The sequence below is a fragment of the Solanum lycopersicum genome, chromosome 11 (genome assembly GCF_036512215.1).
Source record: "Solanum lycopersicum chromosome 11, SLM_r2.1".
NCBI lineage: Eukaryota > Viridiplantae > Streptophyta > Magnoliopsida > Solanales > Solanaceae > Solanum > Solanum lycopersicum.
The window spans coordinates 7,102,767-7,128,216 of NC_090810.1; the positions used below are offsets into that span (position 1 = coordinate 7,102,767).

The 25,450-nt window shown below is 30.9% G+C and overlaps 2 protein-coding genes across 2 annotated transcripts; both read left to right on the forward strand.

The window, feature by feature from the left end:
• The first annotated feature begins 2,751 nt into the window (after window positions 1-2,751).
• Window positions 2,752-11,685, forward strand: LOC101255947 (eukaryotic translation initiation factor 3 subunit F). Its single transcript, XM_004250300.5, has 6 exons — window positions 2,752-3,235; window positions 6,185-6,264; window positions 9,168-9,397; window positions 9,835-9,956; window positions 10,060-10,173; window positions 11,333-11,685. The coding sequence occupies exons 1-6, from the start codon at window positions 3,014-3,016 to the stop codon at window positions 11,420-11,422; spliced, it is 858 nt and encodes a 285-aa protein (XP_004250348.1). The 5' UTR covers window positions 2,752-3,013; the 3' UTR covers window positions 11,423-11,685.
• Window positions 11,686-19,333: 7,648 nt separating this feature from the next.
• LOC101256242 (uncharacterized) lies at window positions 19,334-22,250 on the forward strand. Its single transcript, XM_004250301.5, is given in 2 exon segments — window positions 19,334-19,771; window positions 21,638-22,250. Coding segments are annotated over 2 exon segments (708 nt in total). The 5' UTR covers window positions 19,334-19,446; the 3' UTR covers window positions 22,021-22,250.
• The last annotated feature ends 3,200 nt before the right edge of the window (window positions 22,251-25,450 follow it).

Genomic DNA, 25,450 nt, shown 5'->3' on the forward strand with positions numbered 1-25,450 from the left:
TTCAGTAACTAGTCTTAGCTAAGAGTCTAAAGCTTTTGCTCATTTTGAAGAAAAAATCATATTTTTTCCAGCTATTGCATTAAAGTAAAGATTTTTAGTTTTTTTGGTTAGACGGGAGAGAAGATTCAAGAGAATTTTAAAACATATTAAATGATTGTAATTATTGATACATCACAAAATTTAAAAACTTATATCGATGACACAACACGATTTTAAAAAATTATTGCTACATGTGATGAATAGATGTAAATGTTGTTATTTATGGGATTTTCTCGAAAAAAAAAGTAGGCATCCCAATAAGGTGCCAAAGAATGTTTTATAAAAAGACTAGAAAATATAGCCCGTGCTCACACGGGCCCAACGTGAAAAATGTATTTGCGTACTAATTGAGTAAATGTCAGATTTCACAAATAATACTAGTAATTAGAAGATGATTTACAGGTATGTAACATGAGTTACAAGCACAATACTAAGATTAAGAAGACAATCTTATTACATTTTTATATTTTGAAGGTATTTGCTAAGGATGTAAGTTTTATGGATAGCAATGCATTATATTGAAGGTTAGCTGAGGCACAATACTTCCGATTTTAACAAATAAGATTTTAGACCTGTTCCAAATTCTGTCTCGGTAGGACATGTATTTCTATTACTATGAAATTCATAAATGAAGTAGTTAATGGTAGGGTTACCATTATTCTTTTTGTAGTGACGAATCTTGTATGTTACATAAGTAGAAAAGGTAAAAATAATATTTATAAAAATATAAGATTGCAAAAAGAATTAAATCACAGTAGTTGAAACGGTATCTAAATATGTTGTTAAAGAACCGTATTTCTATTTTGTCTCATTTCAGAAATTATTGATCATTGGCAATGAGAACATAACAACTAAATGAAGCTAATTTATCCCTCTTTATGACTTTTTCAGTCATTTTACATTGTCATATTCATTCTTAATATCCTCCTATTTAAAGACATGAATAACATTATAAATTTATCTTTAATTCAAGACTTTACCCGATTATAATTTAATTTAAATATTTAAAATTCTAGAAAATGTCCATAATTCTAGAAAGTGTATATTTTCTAATGAATATCTTACAGGTCATTAAAAATATAAATAAAATCGGAGATATCATATGAAAAAAATAAATCAAAATAACTTGATCATCAGAAAATTATACTTACTCAGGCATAAATAGCTTGTGATGATGTCGATCGAAGAACTGTTTTCGTATTTCATCTGCAGACAGTGTAGAAACGTATTTCTATTTCGTTTGCAACAGTGATTTTCGACAAATAACACAATGTTTGCTTACTTTTACTGTCCAAGCACTGTTACATCTAAATAATAAACGCAAATAAAAAGATATGTAAGAACAACAGGAAATAATAGGGCCTTGAAAGAAGAGACATAATCAAATGAAGGGAATGATGAACAGGGGAAAAAAATAGTATATAAGAAAAAAAATTCTATGCAAATAACCCGAATTTCCATCAAAATCGAAAGAAAATTTCTTGTTGTCATCGGATTTCAATAATATTAAAAGAGTAATCGAAATTAGTATTTTTTTTGTCCAATAATAAAAGATTAATCGAAATTAATGTTGTTCTTAGTTTGTGAATTTCAAATTTTAGTAGCAGTTTCAGCCCAAAAAAAATCAGAATCAAAATTTCTCCTAACCCTAAACAGAATCTTATAGATCTTGCAATTCAATCTAGCATAGTGAGATAACAAAATTAAATTGAGTTCTTCCATTGAAAATTATCTAAGGTTTAATTTAAAAAGGAGGAGAAATTTTTTTTTAAAAAAAAAATATCATAAAATAGCACCACTCACTTATTTTTCTATAAATGTAAAAAGCATTTTGGAGAAGGAATAAGAAAAACCAAAAAACAGGAAAAAAGCTTTAAAGTGTCACGTGTTCATCTTCACATTGAAGACACGTATAGGAGAATAGGCAGCATTCTTATCATATGAGTTTAAATGACTACAACGCCCTTATTGTTTAAATGATTATAACACCTTTATTTTAAAATTAATTGACATAAAAGCATACATGTAAAAAAATGAAAAGTGATAAGTAAAAAGTAAGTATATATAAGTAAGAGAGGAAATTTCAAAAGCATCTATGACCAGAAAATATAATCAAGCTCCTTAATTATATTTTGTCTAATTATGATGTATAGCTAGGAGTAAATAAGTGAGCAAGAATAGGAGAAGGATGTAGAAGAGAGGGAGATAATCACGATTTATATATCTAGTTGATAATCATAAATATAATTTATTTGTTTAAGAAAAAAACTAGATATTAAAAGGAGAATAGAGGCTTACGAACTAGGAGAGTAAAGAGAGAGACGAGTGACATTTAGTAGAGAGATCAGAGAAATATAATTGTATCAAATCAATCATTGTAAATCTAAATCTAACTGATAAGCGTATCACGAATACAATTGATTTGCATCAATGAATACAATTGTATCAAGGACTATTATATGCAATTCTTTGATGCAAATTAATTGTATCAACTATATTAATTAACACAATTTGTACCAATAAATGCAATTATATCAACAAAAATAATTGTAACGTTGTTGTAATTTGTAACAAACTGTTTTATTATTCATGTACATTTGTATTCAACTATTGCCTTGTGTATAGTTATGTGTTATCGTGTGTATTTATAGTATCATTTGCAGTATTGACGGTTAGTATTTGTATCATTAACTATTACGATTTGTATAGTAGAGAGAAAGGCAAGAGGCGAGGTAGAGAAGGAGAAAAAATAGAAATTTACTATAAGATTCTAACGGTAGCTACGAACTATAATACTTTTAAATTATAATTATATATAGTAAATACTTGATAAATATTAAAGTTCTTTGCCTAAAGGAAAAAAAGTAGTCTCGTGAAGGGCCCAAATCTGCTTCAATCTCTTTTGCACTCGTTGCGCGATAAACCCTAGTAACGCCACCACCTACCGTCTTGGCCTTCTTCCCTACGAGCAACAATGGCTTCCAGTGATCATACCATACTGCAATTTTCACCATCTTCAACCGGCATATCCGCAAAGGTTCACCCTTTAGTCATATTCAACATATGTGACTGCTTTGTCAGACGTCCCGATCAAGCCGACCGAATCATTGGCACTCTTCTTGGATCAGTATTACCTGACGGTACTGTAGACATTCGCAATTCCTATGCTGTTCCACATAGCGAGTCACAAGATCAGGTTCTTTTCTCAAAAACAATTCTCCTTCCTTATTTGGGGTCAATTTAGGCTTTTTTTTGGACTTGTGATGAATATCTGCTAGTTCAGTAGTTTCATTTTTAATTTCAAAATGACAGAGATAGAGGTACAGAAGTTTGGGGGCAGGATAATGAGAGAGAATAGAGAAGAGACTATGCTATTGTGTAAATTTCAGTAAATTTATGATATAAAGAGGATTACTCTAGATGAGTTGCTGAATAGAGATTTTAAGTTTTAGTGCAAAAATTGTGAGTAATTTCTAGTGTCTTGTGTGTATTTACGATTTCTCATAAAGAGAAATTTGTGTTTTGTATGCATAGCTTAATGGTTAAACATGCACACCAAATACTAAACAATAGGATTTTGTATGGATAATATACGATACTAGTGCTTCCTCTGTAGCTTAAAATGTGTCTTTCTGTTTTGTTTTTGTTTTCAAACGATCATAGTTCTAGGGAAAACAAACAAATGAGTGTAATGATAAATATTGTGCTTAAGTAATGGAAGAAACAAGGGAACAGATAATTGGCAGAAGTTGCGAATAGTATCCTATTTGATTGCATCAATCAACCTGTCAAATGCCTAATCGTTGTATCGGAACTTGTAATTTTTGGCGCCATGTTTGCACAACACGAAATACTTTTGTGTCATGTTAGAAAGAAATCAGCCTTCTTTTGAATAGGTAGCCCTGATTGTATTGCGGATTGATACTGAGGCAATGACTTTGACAGAAGAGGAGTGATCCTACTACATTATGTAAATATTTGATGTTCACCAGTTCCGTAATTCTTCTTTTATGGTTTCTAGTATTTTAAATGTCATTGTATGTTTACCAATCATAGTGGCCATTATCAATCTTTACAAAGAACGTGAGGAAGGTAAATGCACATAGATCGGAGGAGAATATGAATATCTTCTAAAGATTATAAAGAAGAAAAAACAGAGGGGATTGGGACAGTTGACTGAGATATCTTAAAATCTGCTAGCAAGAGTGTGAAACTCTACCTCATGTCCTTTACTTATCCAAAAAAAGTGTGAAATACTACATCATGTTTATCCAAAAAAAAGAGTGAAACTCTACAACAAACTTCTTTCTTCAATATGAATTTTCTATTTTGTTTCCTTTTCCATGAGAAGCCAAAGATGAAATCCTGGGTATCTTTCTTTTAAGCATGGATAATGTACTGCTGAAAGACTTCTTGGGCGTGCCTGTGCCTCCTTGTAGTATTATTTTACCATTTTCTTGGGAAGGTAACACATTCTATCATAGTAATTAGTAGCAAATCCTTATTTGGTGGTTTTGAAAAAAGCGGGGCTTGACACACGAATAGTTATTGAACCACTCAATAGGGAACTAAAGAGAAAGGAGGTCCTTATTGCAATAAATGCCAATGATTGCATGAAGACGAAATGTTGTTGGTCATTTTAGTTACTTGGAATATGAGGAAAATGGCTCTATGAGGATTTCCTATAATAAATAGATATGTAAAAGCTAACATAAACCACCTATATATGTATTTAGTTTGATTTGTTTGGGATTATTTGCCTGAAACTAACTGATAGTTGTGATATGGGTAAAGAGCTGAATGATCTTACGAAATATTTTCAATGAAGCGTTTCCACATGCCAAAAGCATTAAAGGCTCAGTGTCCACTAGAGCTTAAGCACAGGGCGTGGTTAAAGCATGTGGTATATAATGAAAGGAACAAAATAACTAGCATTACACATTTTAGAATTAAGATTGGAAGACAGTACAATAAGTGGAATATATGAACTATAAACTTTATAAATCAAGCTCAACCACCACTTTGTTACAAAAATGAAGCGTTGAGTTTCAAAGTGATATCAGCGTGGTGTTTTCTTCTGATTCTTCAAAATTTCCGATATCTATTCACTAAATCATATCCATTCCTAATATTCCTGTGCAGTTTACTCATTTCTTAGCTTTATTTTTACTGATCCCTTCTTCAGGATTAATATGTGAGTATTAATGTGCATGCCTCAAAAGTTAAAACATAGGTGCCTGGACTAAAAGTAAATGTTATATCATCGAGACAAAGTGCCTACTGCTATTAAAGGCTCATTCGTAAAGCCCTTAAGCCTCACGCAACGTCAAGCCTGTGATGGGTATTTTCCTCACTTGGGTGGCACTTCAGTGTATGTATCAAATAACTAAAGCATGCACGTGTATGCCCATGGGTTCTACTTGAAGACGTCAACTATATAAACAATAAATATAACAGGCAGAGAGATATTGATTGTGAAAAAAGTTCATAATAAATTTGTTACTTTATATGAAAGGAAATTTATCTGATGTGAAAATGTCACCTTACATCTTTCTTTGGTCTGAAGGAAAAAAAATAAAAATTCTTTGGTCTGAAGTTAATAGAAGTCAATTGACTTGGCTAAAACATAAAACTGCATCTAAATAATTATGTCAGGCTTTAAAGTTAATTTAACGATTTTCACTTCATTTATTCTACTTGGTTGTTATTTATTCTATTTTCTTTTTCGATGTGATTGTTGTTTGTTCTTATTGTTGCTTTTTTTGTTGCTCCTTTCTTTACTAAAGCTCATGTTTTAATTCTAATTTGTACTTAGGGCCCCAGTAGACATTGTGCAGTTTTGTATGGTTTTTGTCTTTGACAGCACTGGTTAAGTGCCTAATTTGCATGATATTGAGATTAAGCATGCAAGAAGCAAGCCTTTGACAACATTTCGATAGAGAGCAATTTCTGCCTAATTGCTATATCTTTTTTCTTTCCCTTTTCCCCATGTTGCTTTGTGTTCTTAACTTTGCGATATGCGCGACAATGTCATTTTTATTCCGGACCATATTTTTTTGGTGTGAAAATAATGGACCGTACTTCTTTTTGGATGTTTGTAATGCTCTTGATGACCTTTTTCTGGATATTTTATCCTTGATTTTAGGTTGCCTTGGATATTGATTATCATCACAATATGTTATCATCTCATCAGAAGGTGAATCCAAAGGAAGTCATTGTTGGATGGTAATTCCACCTTTCCGTTTTATATTTTGGTTTAATGTTTCTTTGTGTTGTCTTAGCTCCAACTATTTCCAGATTTGGGTACTTTTCTGTGTTGCTGCATTAGTGTACATTACCATGATAGATGAAAAAGATGTTTGAAATGTGAACATATGCTACATTTATTTCATATATATATTAAGTGGCAAAGTTGGGACCTTTTTGGGGGAAACTACCACAGATGACCATAGGTGGCTTAATTCTCAATGATGCCTAATGCGTTCTAGAAATGCTCTACACAACTCTGTCATTTATCTTTTTATATTTTTTGTTGTAGATTTTATTTGAAGTATTGACCATAATATGTGTGTGTTGACATCATATATGTATACATAAATATTTTGTTCTATATTCTAAATGTTTCTGTAACTTACAGTAGTTTCTTGATGTTCTACCTTTACTTTTAACAATTTCTGTTCTAGATTTCTTTTGAAGTATTTGACCATATTATATGTGAGTGTGTAGCCATATTATATGTGAGTGTGTAGCCATCATATATGTATACATAAATAATTTTTGTACAATATTCTAAACATTCGGTGACTTACAGTAGTCTTGATGTTCTCATTCTAATATATTTCTCTATTTTTTTTGAATAATTTATTTTTTAAAATACAAAATTCTTGTAGCAAGTGCTCAGTGCCCTCATTCATGGGACTAATGAATGACTTCCTTCTCCTACATACTTTCATGTCTACAAATTGCAGTGGATTTCCATAGGTTTTTATATACATATATCACCCCTTTATACTTTGGTCTTGTGAGTTGTGACCTTTGAAGGAAAGAGAAAGTATCTTCTGCAATAAGTAGGTGAAAAAACTTAATGCTGTAGTTCTAGCAAGGATAAGGATGCGACGGGGACTATGTTTTTCAAGAGAGCTTCCTGTATTATGTTTTTGGAGGGATGTCTTTATGGGAAGCATATAGTGAAACTTCATTTTATTTCCTAATTTTGTTGCTCTTTCGAAATGTTCACTCTGGCTGTTTTGTTTTCTCCCTTTCCTTCTGTTTAAGGCCTTGATAGGTATCTATCGAGTTAGCTAACCGACTAGCAATAAGTATGAAGGATGATATATTTGTGAATTTGTAGCTGGGGATTGGCAGGAGAGCGTTGGAGGTGTATTTATGATACATGGAAAGATGTAATCGAGTGCTTGCATTCACATTTGCTAATGAGCCTGTCAAACACAAATGAAGATATGGTTGTTAAGTTCTATTTGTATAGACGGCTTAACAGACTATGCTTGATTACTATTTTGCTTTAGTCACGACACTTTTTATGTTATTTGAAGATACCTCCAATTTAATGTGTATACACTTGGAAGAAGTTGGAAAGAATGACAATGATGTGTGAAAGCAGGAAGAAGGCAATAGAGATTCCAATAAATGTGACATGTCTTCAGTTTCAACTAGGCTTTAGTGTGAGAAATGGTTGGATGAGGTTTGCGTTGGTGAACTTGCTTTGTGGAGAGTGGAGACATGTGATAATGGCGAAATATGGGGGGTATTGGATGGGGGTTGTAGGACAAAAGCTGTGAAATATGCCTTAGGGTGCAGAATGTGGAGGAATATCTTAAAAAGTTGGGGACTGTTTAGTGGTGGCTGGGGGGTGGGAGGAAGGTTGGTCTTTGGGAGTAACTTGTAACGCGAGAATAACATTTTGAGAGACTTATTTTCTTTCTCACTTTTTGAGTTATCATGTTAAGAGTTAACAGTCCAACAAGTTCAGAGGCTACAAGATAGAGAAGTATTTTGGGACATGAGTTTTAGGAGGAATTCCCAAGATTGGAAGGTGATGGAATTAAGTTGAATTATTTCACAAACAAAGAACACCATAGGATCATCTTGATGTTTGCATGTTGAGGACGTGAACAATGGGGTATCTTCTTCTTAAAAAAAAATGGGGTATTTTCTGCTGAGTCATTTTAAGAGAAGCTTTTGATCATAAAAGAGGAAGCCTTTCCACATTCATTGGCATGGATCCTAGGATTCTGAGAAAGCTGTGTTTTTCACTTAGTTAGCAACAAAAAGGGTGATTTCGGTTAAGAACTTGAGGTGGAGGATCCACAAAAGGAGTAATTTTGATGGCTGAGAACCTGCGGAAGAAGAGGTTACCTACGTCAGTTGTTGTTTCATGGGTAAGGATTCAAGTGAATACGTGGATCATCTTCTTCGATATTATCTGTTAGCTTCTCGGTTATGGTGGAAAATTTTGAGATGGTTTGGAATACAATCTATTAAGTATTAAGTGAAAGAACTGTTCACCTGAAACTAGGCAAGGCAGAGGAGGAGAAGTGGGGTTTGGAAGGTTGCTCCACTCACATTTATGTGGGTAGTATGTAGAAAAAGAAATAAGAGAGCTTTTGAAGGAGTATAAATGTTCTTGCACTTTAAGGAATAGCCTCTTAACCCCCTTTTATTGGTGCATCATGTGTTTCCTTTATGTATAGGAGATTAGGTATGTGTAGACAATTATAATCTTTTTTTAGGTTTTCTATTTTTTGTGTACCACTACTAGTATTTGGGTGTTTATGCCCAAAGTGCAATAAATCTTGTTTACTTCATAGAGGAAAACTGAAATCACTGTACAAATAGTTCCATAACAGAATACACCTACTTGTTGTCTTCATGACTTAATAGTACTGGGCGCTGGTAACTATATGTTGCATATTACATACTCGATTCTTGCTGTCATCTGTCCATACTTTGTAATTGCTTTTAACTTCCGTTTGTCTTGAATATTTAGTGCATCCACCAAAGTCATTCATTGATCTGTGAACTTTCTACTTTATGTAGTAGTGAATGAGTCAAAGGTTGTAATGCTAGAGCTAATGAAACTGTGAATATCTGATACTTTGACTTCACAGGTTTTCTACTGGTTTCGGAGTCACAGGTGGTAGTGCTTTGATTCATGAGTTTTTTTCTAGAGAAACTACAAATCCGATACATTTGACCATTGACACTGGATTCACAAATGGAGAAGCTTCTGTAAAAGGTTTTGTTTCTGTGCATTTGTCTATTGGAGATCAGCAGCTTGCTGCACAATTTCAGGAAATTCCATTGGATCTGCGCATGGTTGAAGCTGAAAGGATTGGATGTATGTCTCCATTTACATCCCGTACCATATAGAACACTCTATTTTCTCTTGCATATTCTTTGTGTTTTCTTTTTGTTTTTTGATTTTTTGCCATAAACTGATGTCAGGAAATTGTAGTTGACTGAACTATAAGGGGTTGGGGGTGGGTGAGTGAGGAATCTGTTTGGGAAGTGGTAATGAATTTTTGCTTAGCAGTTTACTGAATCCCCAGTACATTAGTATATTGTAATAATTTTGGTGATTTAATTGTCATCCACCCGAAGGAGAAATGCAAAAGTAGCCATACTCTAAATATATTCCAATATAAAGAGTAAGAAGTAGCATCTTCTCTGTGTTTTGTGGGAGAAAGAGTTAGAGAGCACAAGTCATGTTAATTACCTTTGCAGTTTGCACAATGAAGTTTCTCACTGGAGTTCTCTTACTCTCCTTTACTTTAGTTGATATACTTAAGACGACTGCGGTAGAGAAACTTCCCAACGATCTTGAAGGAATGGAAGCCTCAATGCAACGATTACTTGCTCTGATTGATGACATCTACAAATATGTTGATGATGTTGTGGTAACTGAACTTGCCATACTCAAATTTTGCACTTGCAGTACTCAATTTTTTTACTTGTTTTTCTCCTGTTTAAGTCATTTTCAATATTGATATTCCTTTTCAGGAGGGACGCGTGCCACAAGACAATAAAATTGGAAGGTTCATATCTGATACCGTGGCTTCCCTTCCCAAGCTCTCATCTCAAGATTTCGATAAGCTTGTTAATGATGGTCTCGAGGTAGTTGTTTGTTACCTTTAAATTGGATTTTGCTAAAATCCAATGTTTTCTCCCTATTCCCTCTCCACCCTGCCTAATCAAGTGGAAAAGATGGGGAAAAAAAGTGCGAATGTAGACATTATTTTATTTCTCCCTAGTTTTTATGCACTGTAGTTAGAAATGTCAGGAATCACCTTTTGGTGGTTAATTTGTGGAAATGATATGTAGTTCACTCTCCCTCCACTTAGCTTTGTTGCAATTTCTGCCTGGAGCTAATCCTTTTAGCAAGTTTTGCTTCAATTTCTAAAACATTAAAGTTTCTCATTCTACTTGAACAATTTTAGGTATGAGAACAAAGTGAGAGTCTCTTCCCTTTTCTTCTTGCCATGACTTTTCCAATCCATGCGCACTTATCTTGGTAGTTGGCCCCTCCACCCTGCAGGTTCTTACCCCTTATCCTAACCATCTAGGCCCCTTCCCCTTTCCTCCTTCCCAGTTTGAAATAGTGCCCCGTCCAACCTAATACATCACCCTTAATTGACCAGCAGCAGCTTAATCATACGACTTTTACTGCCTCTTCAAAGGTGAAGTGAAAACTGAGAGGTGTCAATCTTCGGTAGAGAATCTGGAAAATGTAGTCTTTTTGTTTGCTTTTGAATTTTCATTAAGTGCGAATTTCGACGGGTCTATTGTACTTTTCATTCCTGACCATTTCCTCTCCTTGTTAGACTTCAGTCTTGGTTATTTTCTTTAGCTTTAATTAAAAAACTTCATTCCCCAACCACCAGGCCTTCCCCACTCTCCACTCAGCTCTTCCTTTTTTTTCTCTGTTTTCTGTTTACAGTTTAAGTTTTCTATGATAGAATACTATATGATCTTTCATATTAAGTACATGTATTTGGACAAAACATTGTGATTCTGTTGTGTTAATAGAATGTAGAGTAAGGGTCTAGTTGCAATATCATGAAGTGTTTGTGCTACAAAAAATGGTCTAGGGGCTAGGGCTGTAAGTTCCTTCCAAGCAAAAAGTTGAAGTTGCTCTGAGTGGTCGTAGAATTATTGTGTGGATGTGGGCACACCCTGAACGTCTTGCGTCTAATGAATCTGTCAGTTACTATTAATATGCATGAAGCTTAAATCAGGCTGGATTGGCTGAACCTGAGTTAAACTTTTCTTGCAGGATCAATTGCTCTTGCTCTATTTGGCAAGCCTCACAAGGACACAACTGAGCTTTGCAGAAAAACTGAACACTGCTGCCCAAATCCTGTGATGATGATTTTGTAGTGCAACATGAAAAATTTGTCTAGGTAACTGATTTTCGGTCAAGAACGAATGATATGAGGTTTGGTCCTTTTGACCAACAGGGTGTCACCAGTTTGGAGAGTTGTATGCTATATTTCGTTATTAGTTTACATTGTAGCCTCGTTGATTTCCCCCTCGATTTGTACAAGATAAATACCATAAATGGTGAAGACTGAGGTATACCTTAGCCTACTTTGATCTATTGAGGATGTGGTTTAATCTTTTTTTGAATGTCCCTGAAATCATTTTATTGAGCATTGGCATTAGTTTCTTTTCAACTTTTATGTTGTTGGATCGATTGTTTTGAACCTCATTTTGTTAGTAACGAGAAGTGTTAAGTCTGACACTTGCCTTGAAAAAAACATGCGCAGTGCAGTTGAGTATATGTAGACCTTCATATCTACATCGTAGAGATAGAGAAGTTTACCAGAGGTTTTTGTGCAAATCAGTTTGAAAAAGAGAGTGAAGAAATTAAAGTAGTAACATCAATGAAATATGTGTAACATATAGAAGAGTGAATAGTAATGTCAATGGAATAGCGTGATAATCGAGAACAACAAAGTGATAACTGAAATAGAAGAAGAAACTATAGAATAGTGCCTAATACTATTGGTAAAAATAGGTACGAGTATGACCACCAAGTTGATCTCGCTAGAAAATACTCAGATACTTCTTTGGTCTGCCTTTACATCTCTCGACTCACACCATTAATCAATCTCCCACGCCTCCTAATTGAGAAGTCTACATCTCCTTTTCACGTGCCTATAATATCTCACTTTTCTCGTCTTATCCACTATGGAGGTCACTCTCACCGTATTTCAAATATCTTCATTCCTAAACTTATTCTTAGTCTAACACTTTAAAGGATTTTCTTTTATTAAAAAAATTGATGACGTGGTCGAATTATAATTGTCCACGTGTCAAAAATCGTTTTGCAAAACCATTGTTAAAAAATAATAGCATGAATGAGCATTTTCTTTAACGGTAATAACATAAATGAGCCAAACTTTTAACTGATGATATAAATAAGAATTTCTGAAAATTCAATAGCATAATTTGAGCCTTTTCCCTTAATTAAATATTATTCAAACGGTCAAGTATTAAGAAAACTTGAAATAAATCACTTTGACAATTTTTCTCCTTTCTTACAAATAAAGTAATCTAAATCGAAAGAGATTTTGATAATTCAATTGTTTGAGTATTTGATTTTTTTACTATCAACAACGACAATATTACTATTCTATCTATCTATCTCAATTTATGTGATACTTTTCATTTCTTTGAGAGTCAAATAGTTTAAGTTTGACATATAATTTGCGCATATAATCTTCAATCTTTTTGAAATAAAATTTATATATTTGTAAATTATGTAAAAAATATTATGAGTCATAATAATTGATAATTCAAAATGTTTATAAAATTTATGAAAAAACTTAAAAAAATTATAACTAAAGATAAATTTATTTCTCAAAATTCGAAAAGTATCACTTAAAATGGAAAGAGTAATAATAAGTAAGAAGTACACAAATCAAGGCTTCTATTGTACTCCATGGAGTTTTAATCTTGATGTGTGCAATGGAATTAACAAAGTAAGAAAATGTAATGAGTGGAGTGAGTAATTATTAATGTGTGATAAAGTTGATGAATTTGAAGAAATTAATAAAACAAAATAAAATTGAAGTTGTTTCCATAAAAAAAAAAAAAAAAAAAAAAAACTAACCTCCAACCACCTTTTTAAAAAATACTTCATAAAAGAAATCCTTTATTTTCAAAAATTAGCAACGACAAAAACACATATAAAATGATCATATTTTAAAAATTTAACCATACAAATTATGAAAGTTAAAATAATGCAATCATGTGGATGATACATGAGAATTAATATTTATAAAATACTTTATATATTAAGATAATAAAGGAATAATTTGCAAAACAAATATACCTTAAATCTAAAAGAATTAAATATAACATGTATAAATCGTCGATTAATTTTTTTTGTTTGGTCCCCTTTCATTTCTCTTTGGTCCAAATTGTTTAAATGCATTCAATATCAATATTTTTCACTCACGTGGATAGAGTTATTATAAAATTATTGAATTTTTTTGATATCGATATTTATTTATAAGATTGATTTTGAAGGTGGTGATGTTAAATTTTTTATATAAATTGATTGTCCTTCAATTTTTTTAATATTGGTTTTTAAATAAAAAACTAATATTTATAAAAAAAAAATTAAAAACTCAATGGGCGTCTCTCAATATTAATTGACTCACTATTTAATGTAGTAAATCCATTGGTTTTTACTTCGTTTTGATCATAACTATCGAGTGTTTGTGGATTTTGACTTACGATTTTGATATGTTATGAACATTGTTCCAAAGTATAATTTCTTCTCTTAGAAAAGATAATATATTTGTCAAGTTATTAATTTACTGTATTTTGACTTGTCCAAGTAAAAGTTCATTTTAAATTGATTTATTTTATGAGAAAATTTTACAAAATATTTTAATTTTTTGTTTGTTTGATATATGCCGTAATAAGATACTCTAAAAGTATATATGTTGATAATTTAACATATTACTTTTTAAAAATTAAAGTTGATAAGAGCTAAATGGATTAGAATATGAAACATTTTTCTTTCTCCTTAGATGAGTTGTTTCCACTATTATAGGATTTAATTTGACACCTATATTTTTTTGTCCTTTGGAATAAACATCAAAAAACATAAAGAATCTGTAGCAAATAAACAGATATACTAAAAGTAAGGTATTTCCAAGTTACATTGCAATGAAAAAAATAAAAGAAATATTGCATTTTAATTTTTTTTTAACCCCCCCCCCCCCCCCACACACACACTCATGTGTATTCTTCTAACCCTTATAATTGCTAAATATTCATTCAACAAGAAAATCAAGAGACTATTAGGACAAAATTTTGAACTATCAAAACTAATTTGAAATTCAAATGATCACCAAAAAAAAATAAAATCCATTTTGGTATGGAACTAGACTTTATCAATTGTAAAATAATTATCAATTCAAGCTTTAGACTAGAGATCTGCAAGAGCCTAACTTGCTTCCAATAGGATAATATATAATATAAATAAGTTGTAGTTTTTATATAATTATAATAATAGTAGAGAAAGGCATTTACAAAAATATATTTAGCACTTTGAGGGCATTACATAGAAAAATGTAATTTAACTTCAATATTTTTAACATAGATAAAATTTATTTGATGTATTCATATATTTTACTTCATTAAATCATAAAATTATGAAAATTTTGCATTATATACGCCAGGTATGGATAAGTCTTTAACATGTTGACTATAATTAATAATAATAAAAATTAAAGTATTTGCCTAAAAGATGTGAAAATATGTTAAATATAAAGGAAAAAAAGGAATAAAACATTTTTCATTCTTTGGTGGCTAAATTATAATTTTATCATTTTTCTCTCAATTTCTTTTTAGTTAATTGGTTACCTTATGTTGTTAAATAAATAAAAATCTAGAAAGTGACAAAAATAGTCCCTCATGTTTGAATCCATGTTTAAAATAGTCCTTTTAAGTATGAATTGAATACTTCTAGTAATTTTTAAGTTTGTTAAAAATTATTTTTTCTGTCTCAATTTATATAACACGTTTTTTTAGTTTATCAAAAAAAAAAAAGGACCAGAACTATTCTTTACATATTTTTAAAATTATTTTAAACACAGCCTCAGATATGATTATAAAAATATTAAAATTGCAACAATATGATAGGGTCAAAGAACATGGAAAATCAGCTTCACTTAATTAAAATCAAGTATTAAACATGTTTATTTTTTGACACTCTACAAAAGATCATTTAATTCCAGGCAAATTTATAAGTCATTTATTTATATATTCAAACATTCCAGGTGTATGAATTAAATAAACATCGACTTATCACCTACTCTTTTCATTCATTTTTATTTGTTCGTTTTAGATTTTACACATTCCTTAAAAATAATTGTAATTAATATGAGTAGTTTGTTATAATATTCACATTAATTTATATACAATCTTAAGTCTTGAGACATGATTTGAGGGTATAATAAAAAATAATAATTATTTTTTAATGCGTTAAAAATGATAGTTAAAAGTAAAAAAATTATTTTTATAAATAATGAACAAATAAAATTTAACGGGGAGCGAGTAAACATGTATACTATTTTTGTGTCAATTAGTCAATATTGTGTATATTGTGTTAGATATTTATGTGTCCTATGATTTAATGCCATGTGCTCTACTAATTAGTACTCAAAATTATCTATAAAAGAACAAGGGAACATAAATTAAGTGAGAGTATGAGATTATGACCCATCCTTTTTTATATTTGACAATTATACAATATAGTCAAAGAATATTTATATCTTAGGAGAAAAATAATCTCAAGACAAGAAAAAACAATTTTTTTAGTCATTAATTTTAAACACAAAGAAAGAGATGCATCATACAATTCAAAATAGTGATTGATGATGATTTAATCTAGATAAATTGACTGGTCTAGAAGAATTAATGCAATAGATATAGTCCAATGTCTTTAATGATATATATATTGCTAAAAACTTAGTTGGAAATTGTCCAACTAATAGTATAATGCCTTTGGATGGATGGCTTTTACAATTTCGTTATCATATTTATAAGCTTTAATTTGGTTCCAATGCTAAATATACTTGTCTACTTATGTGACCCCCCACCCCCTAGACACACCCCATACCAAAAAGTGTATAGTCCCCCACATTACTCTTAAGTTCCTCACATCACAAGAGGGTTCAAGTAAAAAAAATTTAAAAATAGAATTTGTTTATCTTAAAAATAAAATAATTACCTACTATAACAGATAAAGATAACTTGTCGGAACAAAGAAACTAGAACAAAAAATACAAAAAACATGTTGGGACTTAGCACATTGAAAAGGATTTACGTCTTTTATATAAAAAGGATTCATAATTTATTTACATGAGAAATTAAAGTCTCAAGGAGGTATATCATAGCTAGGGAAAATAGAAATAGAGTAAGTGTCACGATCCAAATCGGGCCGCGACTGGCACCCACACTTACCCTCCTATGTGAGCGAACCAACCAATCTAAACCTTAACATTTCAATATAATATCAACAGAAAGTAATGCGGAAGACTTAAACTCATTAATAAAAACCAATTCAATAACTTCTAAAAACTCAACAACTATTATTATCCCCAAAATCTGGAAGTCATCATCACAAGAACATCTACTTCAAATTACTAAAGCTAAGAGTATCTAGAAGCTAAAATACATAAAAAGTTAGTCCATGCCGGAACTTCAAGGCATCAAAACATGAAGAGGAAGATCCAGTCCAAGCTAGAAGCATTAGCTCACCCTGAAATCCGGAGTAATGAAGACTGGCTAGAGTTGCGGTTGAGTTGAAGACGATGGTATGTTTGCTGCACTCCACAAATAATCAAAAAGAAAACATACAAGTAGGGGTCAGTACAAAACACAGGTACTGAGTAGATATCATCGGCCAACTCAAAATAGAAAACAGTATATATCAGATAATATCATAAAATCAACTACAATACTCAACATGCGACATTTACAATTACCATAACCCTTGGTCATAACACCAAGCTCATCAACGAGGACTCACGCCTCCTCATCATACTCATTTGGGAATTAGGTTCATTAGATTGAGTATATTAACATCTTTCAAGATTCATTATCTTTATTCCTCTCGTGTCGGTACGTGATACTCCGCTCCTCATATACTATCCTGGTGTCGGAACGTGACACTCCGATCCTCATATACTATCCTGGTACCGGAACGTGGCACCCGATCCGTATACTATCCTGGTGTCGGAACGTGACACTCCGATCCTCATATACTATCCTGGTACCGGAACGTGACACCCGATCCATATTCTATCCTGGTACCGGAACGTGGCACCCGATCCATATTCTATCCTGGTGTCGGAACGTGACACTCGATCCCCTAATCTCACTACTTGTTCTTTCTATTTTTCTTTATTCAAACCCTCTTTCTTTTATAATTAAGAATAAAAAATGGCAATAATAACCCACTAATTTACTCAAGGTTACCTCTTTTAGCCCCCAAGTAATTGAGTTATTAATATTAAACCACTAACTTTAGAATTATAAGCCGGAATAGTCCAAAACGTCCCTTAAAACATTAAAGAAATCTGATTCCGCCTGGGATTACGCAGCCTGTGACGGGCCGTCGTGCCTGTGACGGGTCGTCGTGCCTGCGACGGTCCGTCCTGCTGCTCCGTCACAGAGTTCAGAGACTCAATTCTCTGAAGAGTCTGTGACGGTCCGTCATGCCTGTGACGGTCCGTCCTGCCATTCCGTTACGAAGTTCAGAGAGTCGATTTCAGTACCCATTTTTCAGAATTTCTAAGTGTTTTGAAACGAGACCCCCTCGACGGTCCGTCGTGCCCATGACGGTCCGTCGCGGGTTCCGTCATCTCAGCCTATTTTTCCAGAAATAAAATCTGCTGCTCAAAACGACTAAACAGGTCGTTACACTAAGAACTATGTACATTGTTCACCAACTCATGTACTAATATTTTTGCTTTAGATAATTGGTTAGGCCTCTAGTTTTTCTATTTTAGTAGGTTAGCTAGTAATGCAAATTGGTTATGTTTCACTTGATGATTATTAGAATGTAAAGGAATAGTTGTAAACCCCCCTACCCCCACCCCCACCCCACCCCACCCCCCACCCCTTCCAAAAAAAAATATTAACAAGTGGTTAGTTCATGTTTTTAACTATTAATTTGTGCTTATAGCTTAAATCATCAAAGTATATATATATATTTTGATGATATCAATGAGAAAGAAGCAATGGTTTAGCGAAAACACTATCCAGTTACCCTTTGATACCATTAGAATATATAATATTCCGATGGCATCAAAGAGGAACATGCACTGTTTCAATGAATTAAACCGCTCATTCACTGTTTGATACCATCAGAGCATATATATACTCTAATGGTATATAGGATGAAGAAGCATTGGTTCAGTGAATAGAACAGGGGTAGTCAGGTAATTAGTTTGGATCATGGGTCCAAATAGGGTCAATATATTAGATTGGATCCAATTTGGATAAATACTTTATCTAATGCGTTCGATTTGTGTAATTTTCCTTAATTAGTACAATATGTTACTTACCCAAAAAAAAAGAGGAGAAGATAAATTGACTACATAATTGTTTATAACACTGATAATATATATATATATATATATAATTCAAATTGTTAATCAAGAGTGATTAATTTTTTAGGGATCGTTCGGTTTGAAGACAAGTTATGACAAAATTAGATATGTTGAGATTAGTTATGCTGGTATTATTAGTAGTGAATGTTTGATTTTTTATATTAAAAATAATATGTATTGCATAATTTCTAATCATAAGTTGTTTATTTACAAAAAGTTGAAAATACCCTCCATGTAAAACATATGAAAAAGTGATGTATAAAAAAGGGTTGAAGGTGTATTTTTGTCATTTTAACTATTTTATTTCAAGATAAATTATTATTTCACCTAAAAATATAAATAACTTATTTCAATACTTATTATTAATGTTTGAGATAAATTATCACAAACTTTATAACTAAACAAAGAATTAAAATATATACTACTAAAATTTAATCCCAAAATTATCCCTCTTTATTCATCGCATCGGATTAGATGTTTTAAAGATTGTGTCCATAAATTATTGTTGATGATTCATCCTCGATCAAAGCACCAACATTTAGTTACATGTCAAGATCATAGTTGTGGGTTGGGGTGGGGTGTGTGGGGGGGGAGGTGTTAAAGAGTTGCTCAAGCCATATATATTTCCACACATAAAAACACTCAAAAACACAAACCTTTTTTTTCCCTTGAATTCTTTTCACACACACAATATATATATTCTTTATTGTTATACTTTTCTTATAACATTGTTAAACTTAAAACTAATAACATGAATGACAACACTAGTTGTTTGTGTTATTTTCATCCAAAAGAAGTTGTAGTGGGAGTATGTGCTTTGTGTTTGAATGAAAGGCTCTTAATCTTAGCTTCTAAACAAGAAAAGATGATTAAGAAGAAGAAGAAGAAGAAGATTATTATTAATTTAAGAGAAAAAATGAAGATTAATAATGATGATGATGGAGAAGAACATTCAAGAATGCATTATCTACCAAAGATATTTGCTTTAACCTCTTTTTTCAATCGTCTTGATATTAGACATTCACGCAAAGAGACTATTCATGATATTGATGTTTCTTCCACTTGTAGCTATGAAGGTACTACTACTACTACATAAATTTAGTTTTCATCCATCGATTCAGAATTTAAAGTTGATCAAGTTTTTATACTAGAATTTCATATTTGTTTGAAAATTTTAATGATATTTTCATATATATAAAAAGATAGACCATTAGAATATTTAATAAGGAGATTTATAAATAAATAAAAAAGTATACAAGCGAAAAACCTTTAGGAAATTCAACCTAGCTATATTATATGTTCTTCTTAAGCTATAGAATTTGAAGTTGAAAACTTTAAATTTTGAGTTTTTGAAGTTGTGGTTTCTAGAATTAAAGTTATGTTTGAGCATGTATTTTACTTAATATTGAAGTTATGCGAGCACTGTAAATCTCGAAACTGGCTTAAATATATTTAAAAAATAGATTGACAAAATGTGACCAAATATTATAGGAATATATATGTATATATATATATATATGAAGAGAAATATGCGCTCTATGTATAAATAATTTCAACTTTAAAATTTATGTACATTGTAATTTTTTCATTTGAATGAACTCTCCTTCACTGCAAGAAAATAATGAAATACATCATAATATGTAGTTAAAGAGTTATACATCATAATATGTAGCTAAAAAACTCTTTAACTAATTAAATTTTCTTATAGTTCAACACTAAATAGAATTAACATTATATATAAATGCTAAATGACCAAAAAATTTGGCCAGAAAACTTAAAAATTTGTAATGTTTTTTTTTTTAAAAAAAGGTAAACTAATTTTTTTCATTTTTAATTAATAGATATTATAATTAAAATAGTAAAAGTATTTTTAAAAAATAAAATAATATAAGTAAAATGTCATTCTAGCCAAATTCTCGTCTCTACCCACCCCCCTCACCCCACCCTTTTTTTTCTTTCCTTTTGGACAGGTCCCTTTTCTTGGGAACTTATAATGTTTTTGAATTTTTCAGCCTTAACTTTAACTTGGTTCTATATATTTGGACATTTATGGATTATTATGTGTGAAATTGATAAATGTAGCATAAAATTTTACTCAATTACTTTATCCTTTTAATAATAAAGTGTAACTATTAAATTATGAATTTAAATCAAATTTATTAAAATATACTTAGGTCAAAAGTTATAAGTTCACGTGAATATGTAATAAAAAAAACATGCAAAAGTTCAAAGATTCAAAACCCAATTTTACTTGAAAAGAAGTCAATATGAAAAAACAGTAATTTTGAACATTAGGTAAAGCATTAGGTAGCAAGTGTAACGACTAGCACCAAATAAGTGTCTTTTTTTTTTTTAATGATTATCTACATATTCCTTTTAACTTTTAACTTTTATATTTTAAATTTTATTATGTTTTCATAGTTGAGTTTGGTGTAAATTTTCCATACAAAATGCATGTACTTAATTACTCTAGTATTACAAAAATTGTGTGTTACTCAAATTAACCTTGTATATGAAGTATAGTTACTATAATTGTTGCATACTTATAACCCAGGAATAATTACACTATTTATATCTGATTAAAATTATGTCTAAATGTTGAAATCTATTTGACTAGTTCAGATATTTACTTCTTGCATATTGAACCTTCTGGTATCTTATACTGCAAATTGTTTCTAGATGTTGAAATCTCTTCGACTAGTTCATATATTTACTTCTTCATATTGAACCTTCTGATTTCATCACTGCCTTATCACTCTCTAATAACTAGTAATTCATTCAAATTAAATATGAGTCTATTATATTGAAAAATCTTATATTTTTTGGTGTGTGGTTTTTGTTGTTGATATGAATTGACTTTAAATGCAAGTAAAATAACAACAATCATTGTTTTTACTCATTATTTTATAGATCTAACTCTCAACTTTTTTGTTGTTTTGTAGATTCTTTTATCTCAATAAAATTTGAAAATAATGGAGTAGGCTCATGGGAGAAGGGAGCAGTTGGCACAGTACCAAAGTTGTCACTAATTAAGCATTGTGATAATAATAATAATAATAATAATAATAATAATAATAAAGTTGCATTAATAGATCATGTTACAAAGCCACGTATGCAACTTAGGTGGCGAAAGCGGATTGGTCACATCTTCCATCTAATTAAATTAAAGAGATCATCTACCAAAGGTGGTAATGCCAATCATGTGGGCACCAAATTAGAAGGTGTGAAGGTGAGACATGGATGGATAAGGACTCTTACAAAGAGAAAAACCAAACAATGAAGGCAAAGCAAAAACCAAAAGGGCCAAGCTTTCATCCACTTATAATTACTATCTCCTAGCTACCTTTTTAAAGTGTGAATGGAAATATAGCTTTTGTGAAGATTAGCTTGGCTTTTTCCACCTTCCTTTTGTTTGTTATTTTTATATCTCCTTTCACTTGTTTGGCATATGTTGTATCCTAAAATATGTGAGACAAGCCCATGTTATAGCCACTTCTTGATTTGTCTAAGAAAAAAAGGATAATGCTCAAAACATGAATTGATTTCTTCTTCTTATCCTACATCCATATGCATGTTTATGTTTGTATCTATAACTCTTGCCTAGCCCATGTTATGCAAGGTAGAAATGATAACATCCTACTATTTTTTATTAGTTTGTTATGGTGCAAGATAAAATACATATTTCACGATATTTTATGTAGCGTTCGAATCATGTGAAGTAGAAATAATAACATGTTACTGTACGTATTATTACCGTTTAGATAATAATATTATTTATTCGTTAGTTCTAATGTCTAACAAATGTTTGATCAAATTTTGTATAGTATCTGGATCACGCGAAGTAGAAATGTCAATTCATGTTATGTGAAGTTTGAAATGATAACATCCTACTTTATTGTTACATTTCCGATTATATTATTTTCATTAGTCCGTACTAGTGTATGATAAATCACATTTAATGAGACTTTATATAGCACTTGAATCGTGCGCATTAAAAATGATAACATCCCACTCCATTATTACGGTTTATATGATACTATTTTTTATTTATTTGTTCTAATGTCTAACAAAACGTTTGGTTAAATTTTATATAGTATCTGGATCATACGAAGTAAAAATGTTAACTCATGTTATATGAAGTTTGAAATGATAACACCCTACTCTATTGTTACATTTCCAATTATACTATTTTTCATTAGTCCGTTCGAATGTCTGATAGATCACATTTAATGATAATTTATATAACATTTGAATTATGCGAAGTAGAAATGATAACATCCCACTACATTATTACCGTTTTATATGATACTATTTTTTTTTTATCATTTGTTGTAATACCTAAAAAAGCATTTAGTATATAGTATTTGAATACATCACACGAAATAAAAATGATAACATCCCACTCTTTCGTTATGATATATACTATGATAGTATTTTCCTTTCTATCCCCTTTCACTTGTTTGGCATTTGTTGTATCCTAAAAATATGTGACAAACCCATGTTATAGCCACTTGTTGAATTGTCTAAGAAAAAAAGGACATGCTCAAAGCATGATTTCTCTTCCCCATATCCTATATCTATATACATATGTCTACATTTGTGTCTAACTCTTTGCCAACCCATGTTATGTATTGGCCTTTTTGGAAAGTGAAAATTTGCAAAAAGTTCAATCAAAATGCTCCACAAAAAAGGAAGAAAATTAATGAAAAAGGCAATAGGAGCCATACCTCCTATGCTACAACTTGTCATCTAGTTGTCTTAGTCAGAGCTAGGCATCTTCTCTTGCTTCACTTCACAACAATATCAATTTAGTGATTCTACAATAATTGATAGCTTTTGCTTTTTTGCTTGATAAGACAATTCTTGGAAAAATTTTATGTGTTTATTCAAAATCTTATATTATATTGTCTGACAGAACATTTGGTGAGATCATCAGGATCATGCTAATTACAAATATATAATAACATCCTACTCCATCTAAATGAGTACTAGTGGTCTTTTTATTAGTATGTTCTAATGTCTAATAAAACACATTTCATGATATTCTTTTATAGTATCCAAATCATACGAAGTAAAAATGATAACATCTCATTCTATATTTTCTATTATTTGTATGATACTATTTTCTTAGTGTCTAAGATAACATTTGGTGAAATTTATATAGTATCTGCAAGGTAGGAACGATATCATTCAACTCCATTTCAATTCATAGGATACAATTTTGATTTTGTTGTTAGATGTTTTTCTTGACACATGTCATATGTAGTAACACACTCAGAAATACGAGTTCAAAAAGCCTATATTTTTTCTCTTAAACTTTGACCTTTATTGAATTAAACTTGTACTTTCATTTATGACATCATGCTATGGTGTTATTGTTGAATTTATCCTTCCATTGATATTTACTTATATATTATGTCGATCACGCGAAGTAAAAATGATAACATTCAACTCCTTCAATACATAGGATACATAATTTTGATTTTATTGTTAGTTCGTTATTAAGAAAACTAAAATTTATTAATGAGAAGTTGTTTTCTCACAAATATTATTATACGTAACACAACAAAAAGCATAAATTTAAAAAGTCTCTTTTCTTTCTCTCTTAAAACTCCGATCTCTATCTAGTATTTTTCATTTGTTGACATTATACTTTGGTGTAATTATTGAATTTTAATTTATCCTTTCAATTAGTTCAACTAATATTACCATATCCTTTAAATAGAAATCTTGAACACAAACATACACACACACCTCTTTCCATCCTTCACGTGAAAACCCATCCCTCAATAGAAGTGTGTGATAATTGATAAGATACCTATTTTTTTGTACATGTGCAAAGCATATAAGAGGGGGTCCAATTCCTATTATGAATGTTGGAGAATAGTATATAAGGTGTTTATGTAAATTATCCACCCCCTATATGTGTGTGTGTGTATATATATATATATATATATATATATATATAAAATTCATGAAGGACCACCATTAATTTGAATGATGTTGAAAATAGAGGACTAATGGGGTAAAAGAAAATGACATAACATCAATTCCAGACTTGCCTAACGACATAAATCTAACTATTTATCAATATTCAATGTGTTTGGGAAGTTGAGTCAAGGATTTTAGTTGAAGAATTAATAAATGAGCTTATTTAATTCAACTCACGGTTTAAAAAAAATAAAAGATCTCTAGCTATTTATTATCTAGTTAATTAACTGTTAAAGAAGAAGGAAATTGACGATTGGAACATGTCCAACGAAGCTGACTGACGTGTGACGTGTCTGCAGCATGTGTTGATGAAGAAGGAAGCTGACGATTGAAACATATTTCTTTGACGTGTTTCAATCGTCAGCTTCCTTCTTCTTCAACATTAACAACCATACAAGGTTTTGTTTAATCAATTAAGAAGTATTTGTTATGTATCTCACAACAAAAATCAATTTTGTTTTTGTATGAATGATGAATATTAGAACTTTGTGTTCTTGCTATCTTGAGATTGATTTTTAACACACATTGGTGATTAGTTACACTTATTTGTGTTTTTTTAATAAGAGTTTTTGAATAATAATGTGTTTAGCACCTCATAGGTGGAATGGTCCTAAGGAGATATTCGACTTTATTAAGATTAATTAAGACGTTTGAATTTCTATGTACATCAAAATAATTTAAATGTGATGTTTTCTAGCTTGATACGATTTTTTATTTTACTTAACTTTGAGTTTAGATTAAAATTTTAAACATCTTCTTCTGAT

Excerpts from the sequence above, each read along its gene's own strand:
- LOC101255947 (XM_004250300.5), top strand. The coding sequence starts at position 3,014 with ATGGCTTCCAGTGATCATACCATACTGCAATTTTCACCATCTTCAACC. Across the intron at positions 6,265-9,167 it reads AAGGAAGTCATTGTTGGATG|GTTTTCTACTGGTTTCGGAG; the intron begins GTAATTCCACCT and ends TTGACTTCACAG. Across the intron at positions 10,174-11,332 it reads TTGTTAATGATGGTCTCGAG|GATCAATTGCTCTTGCTCTA; the intron begins GTAGTTGTTTGT and ends CTTTTCTTGCAG.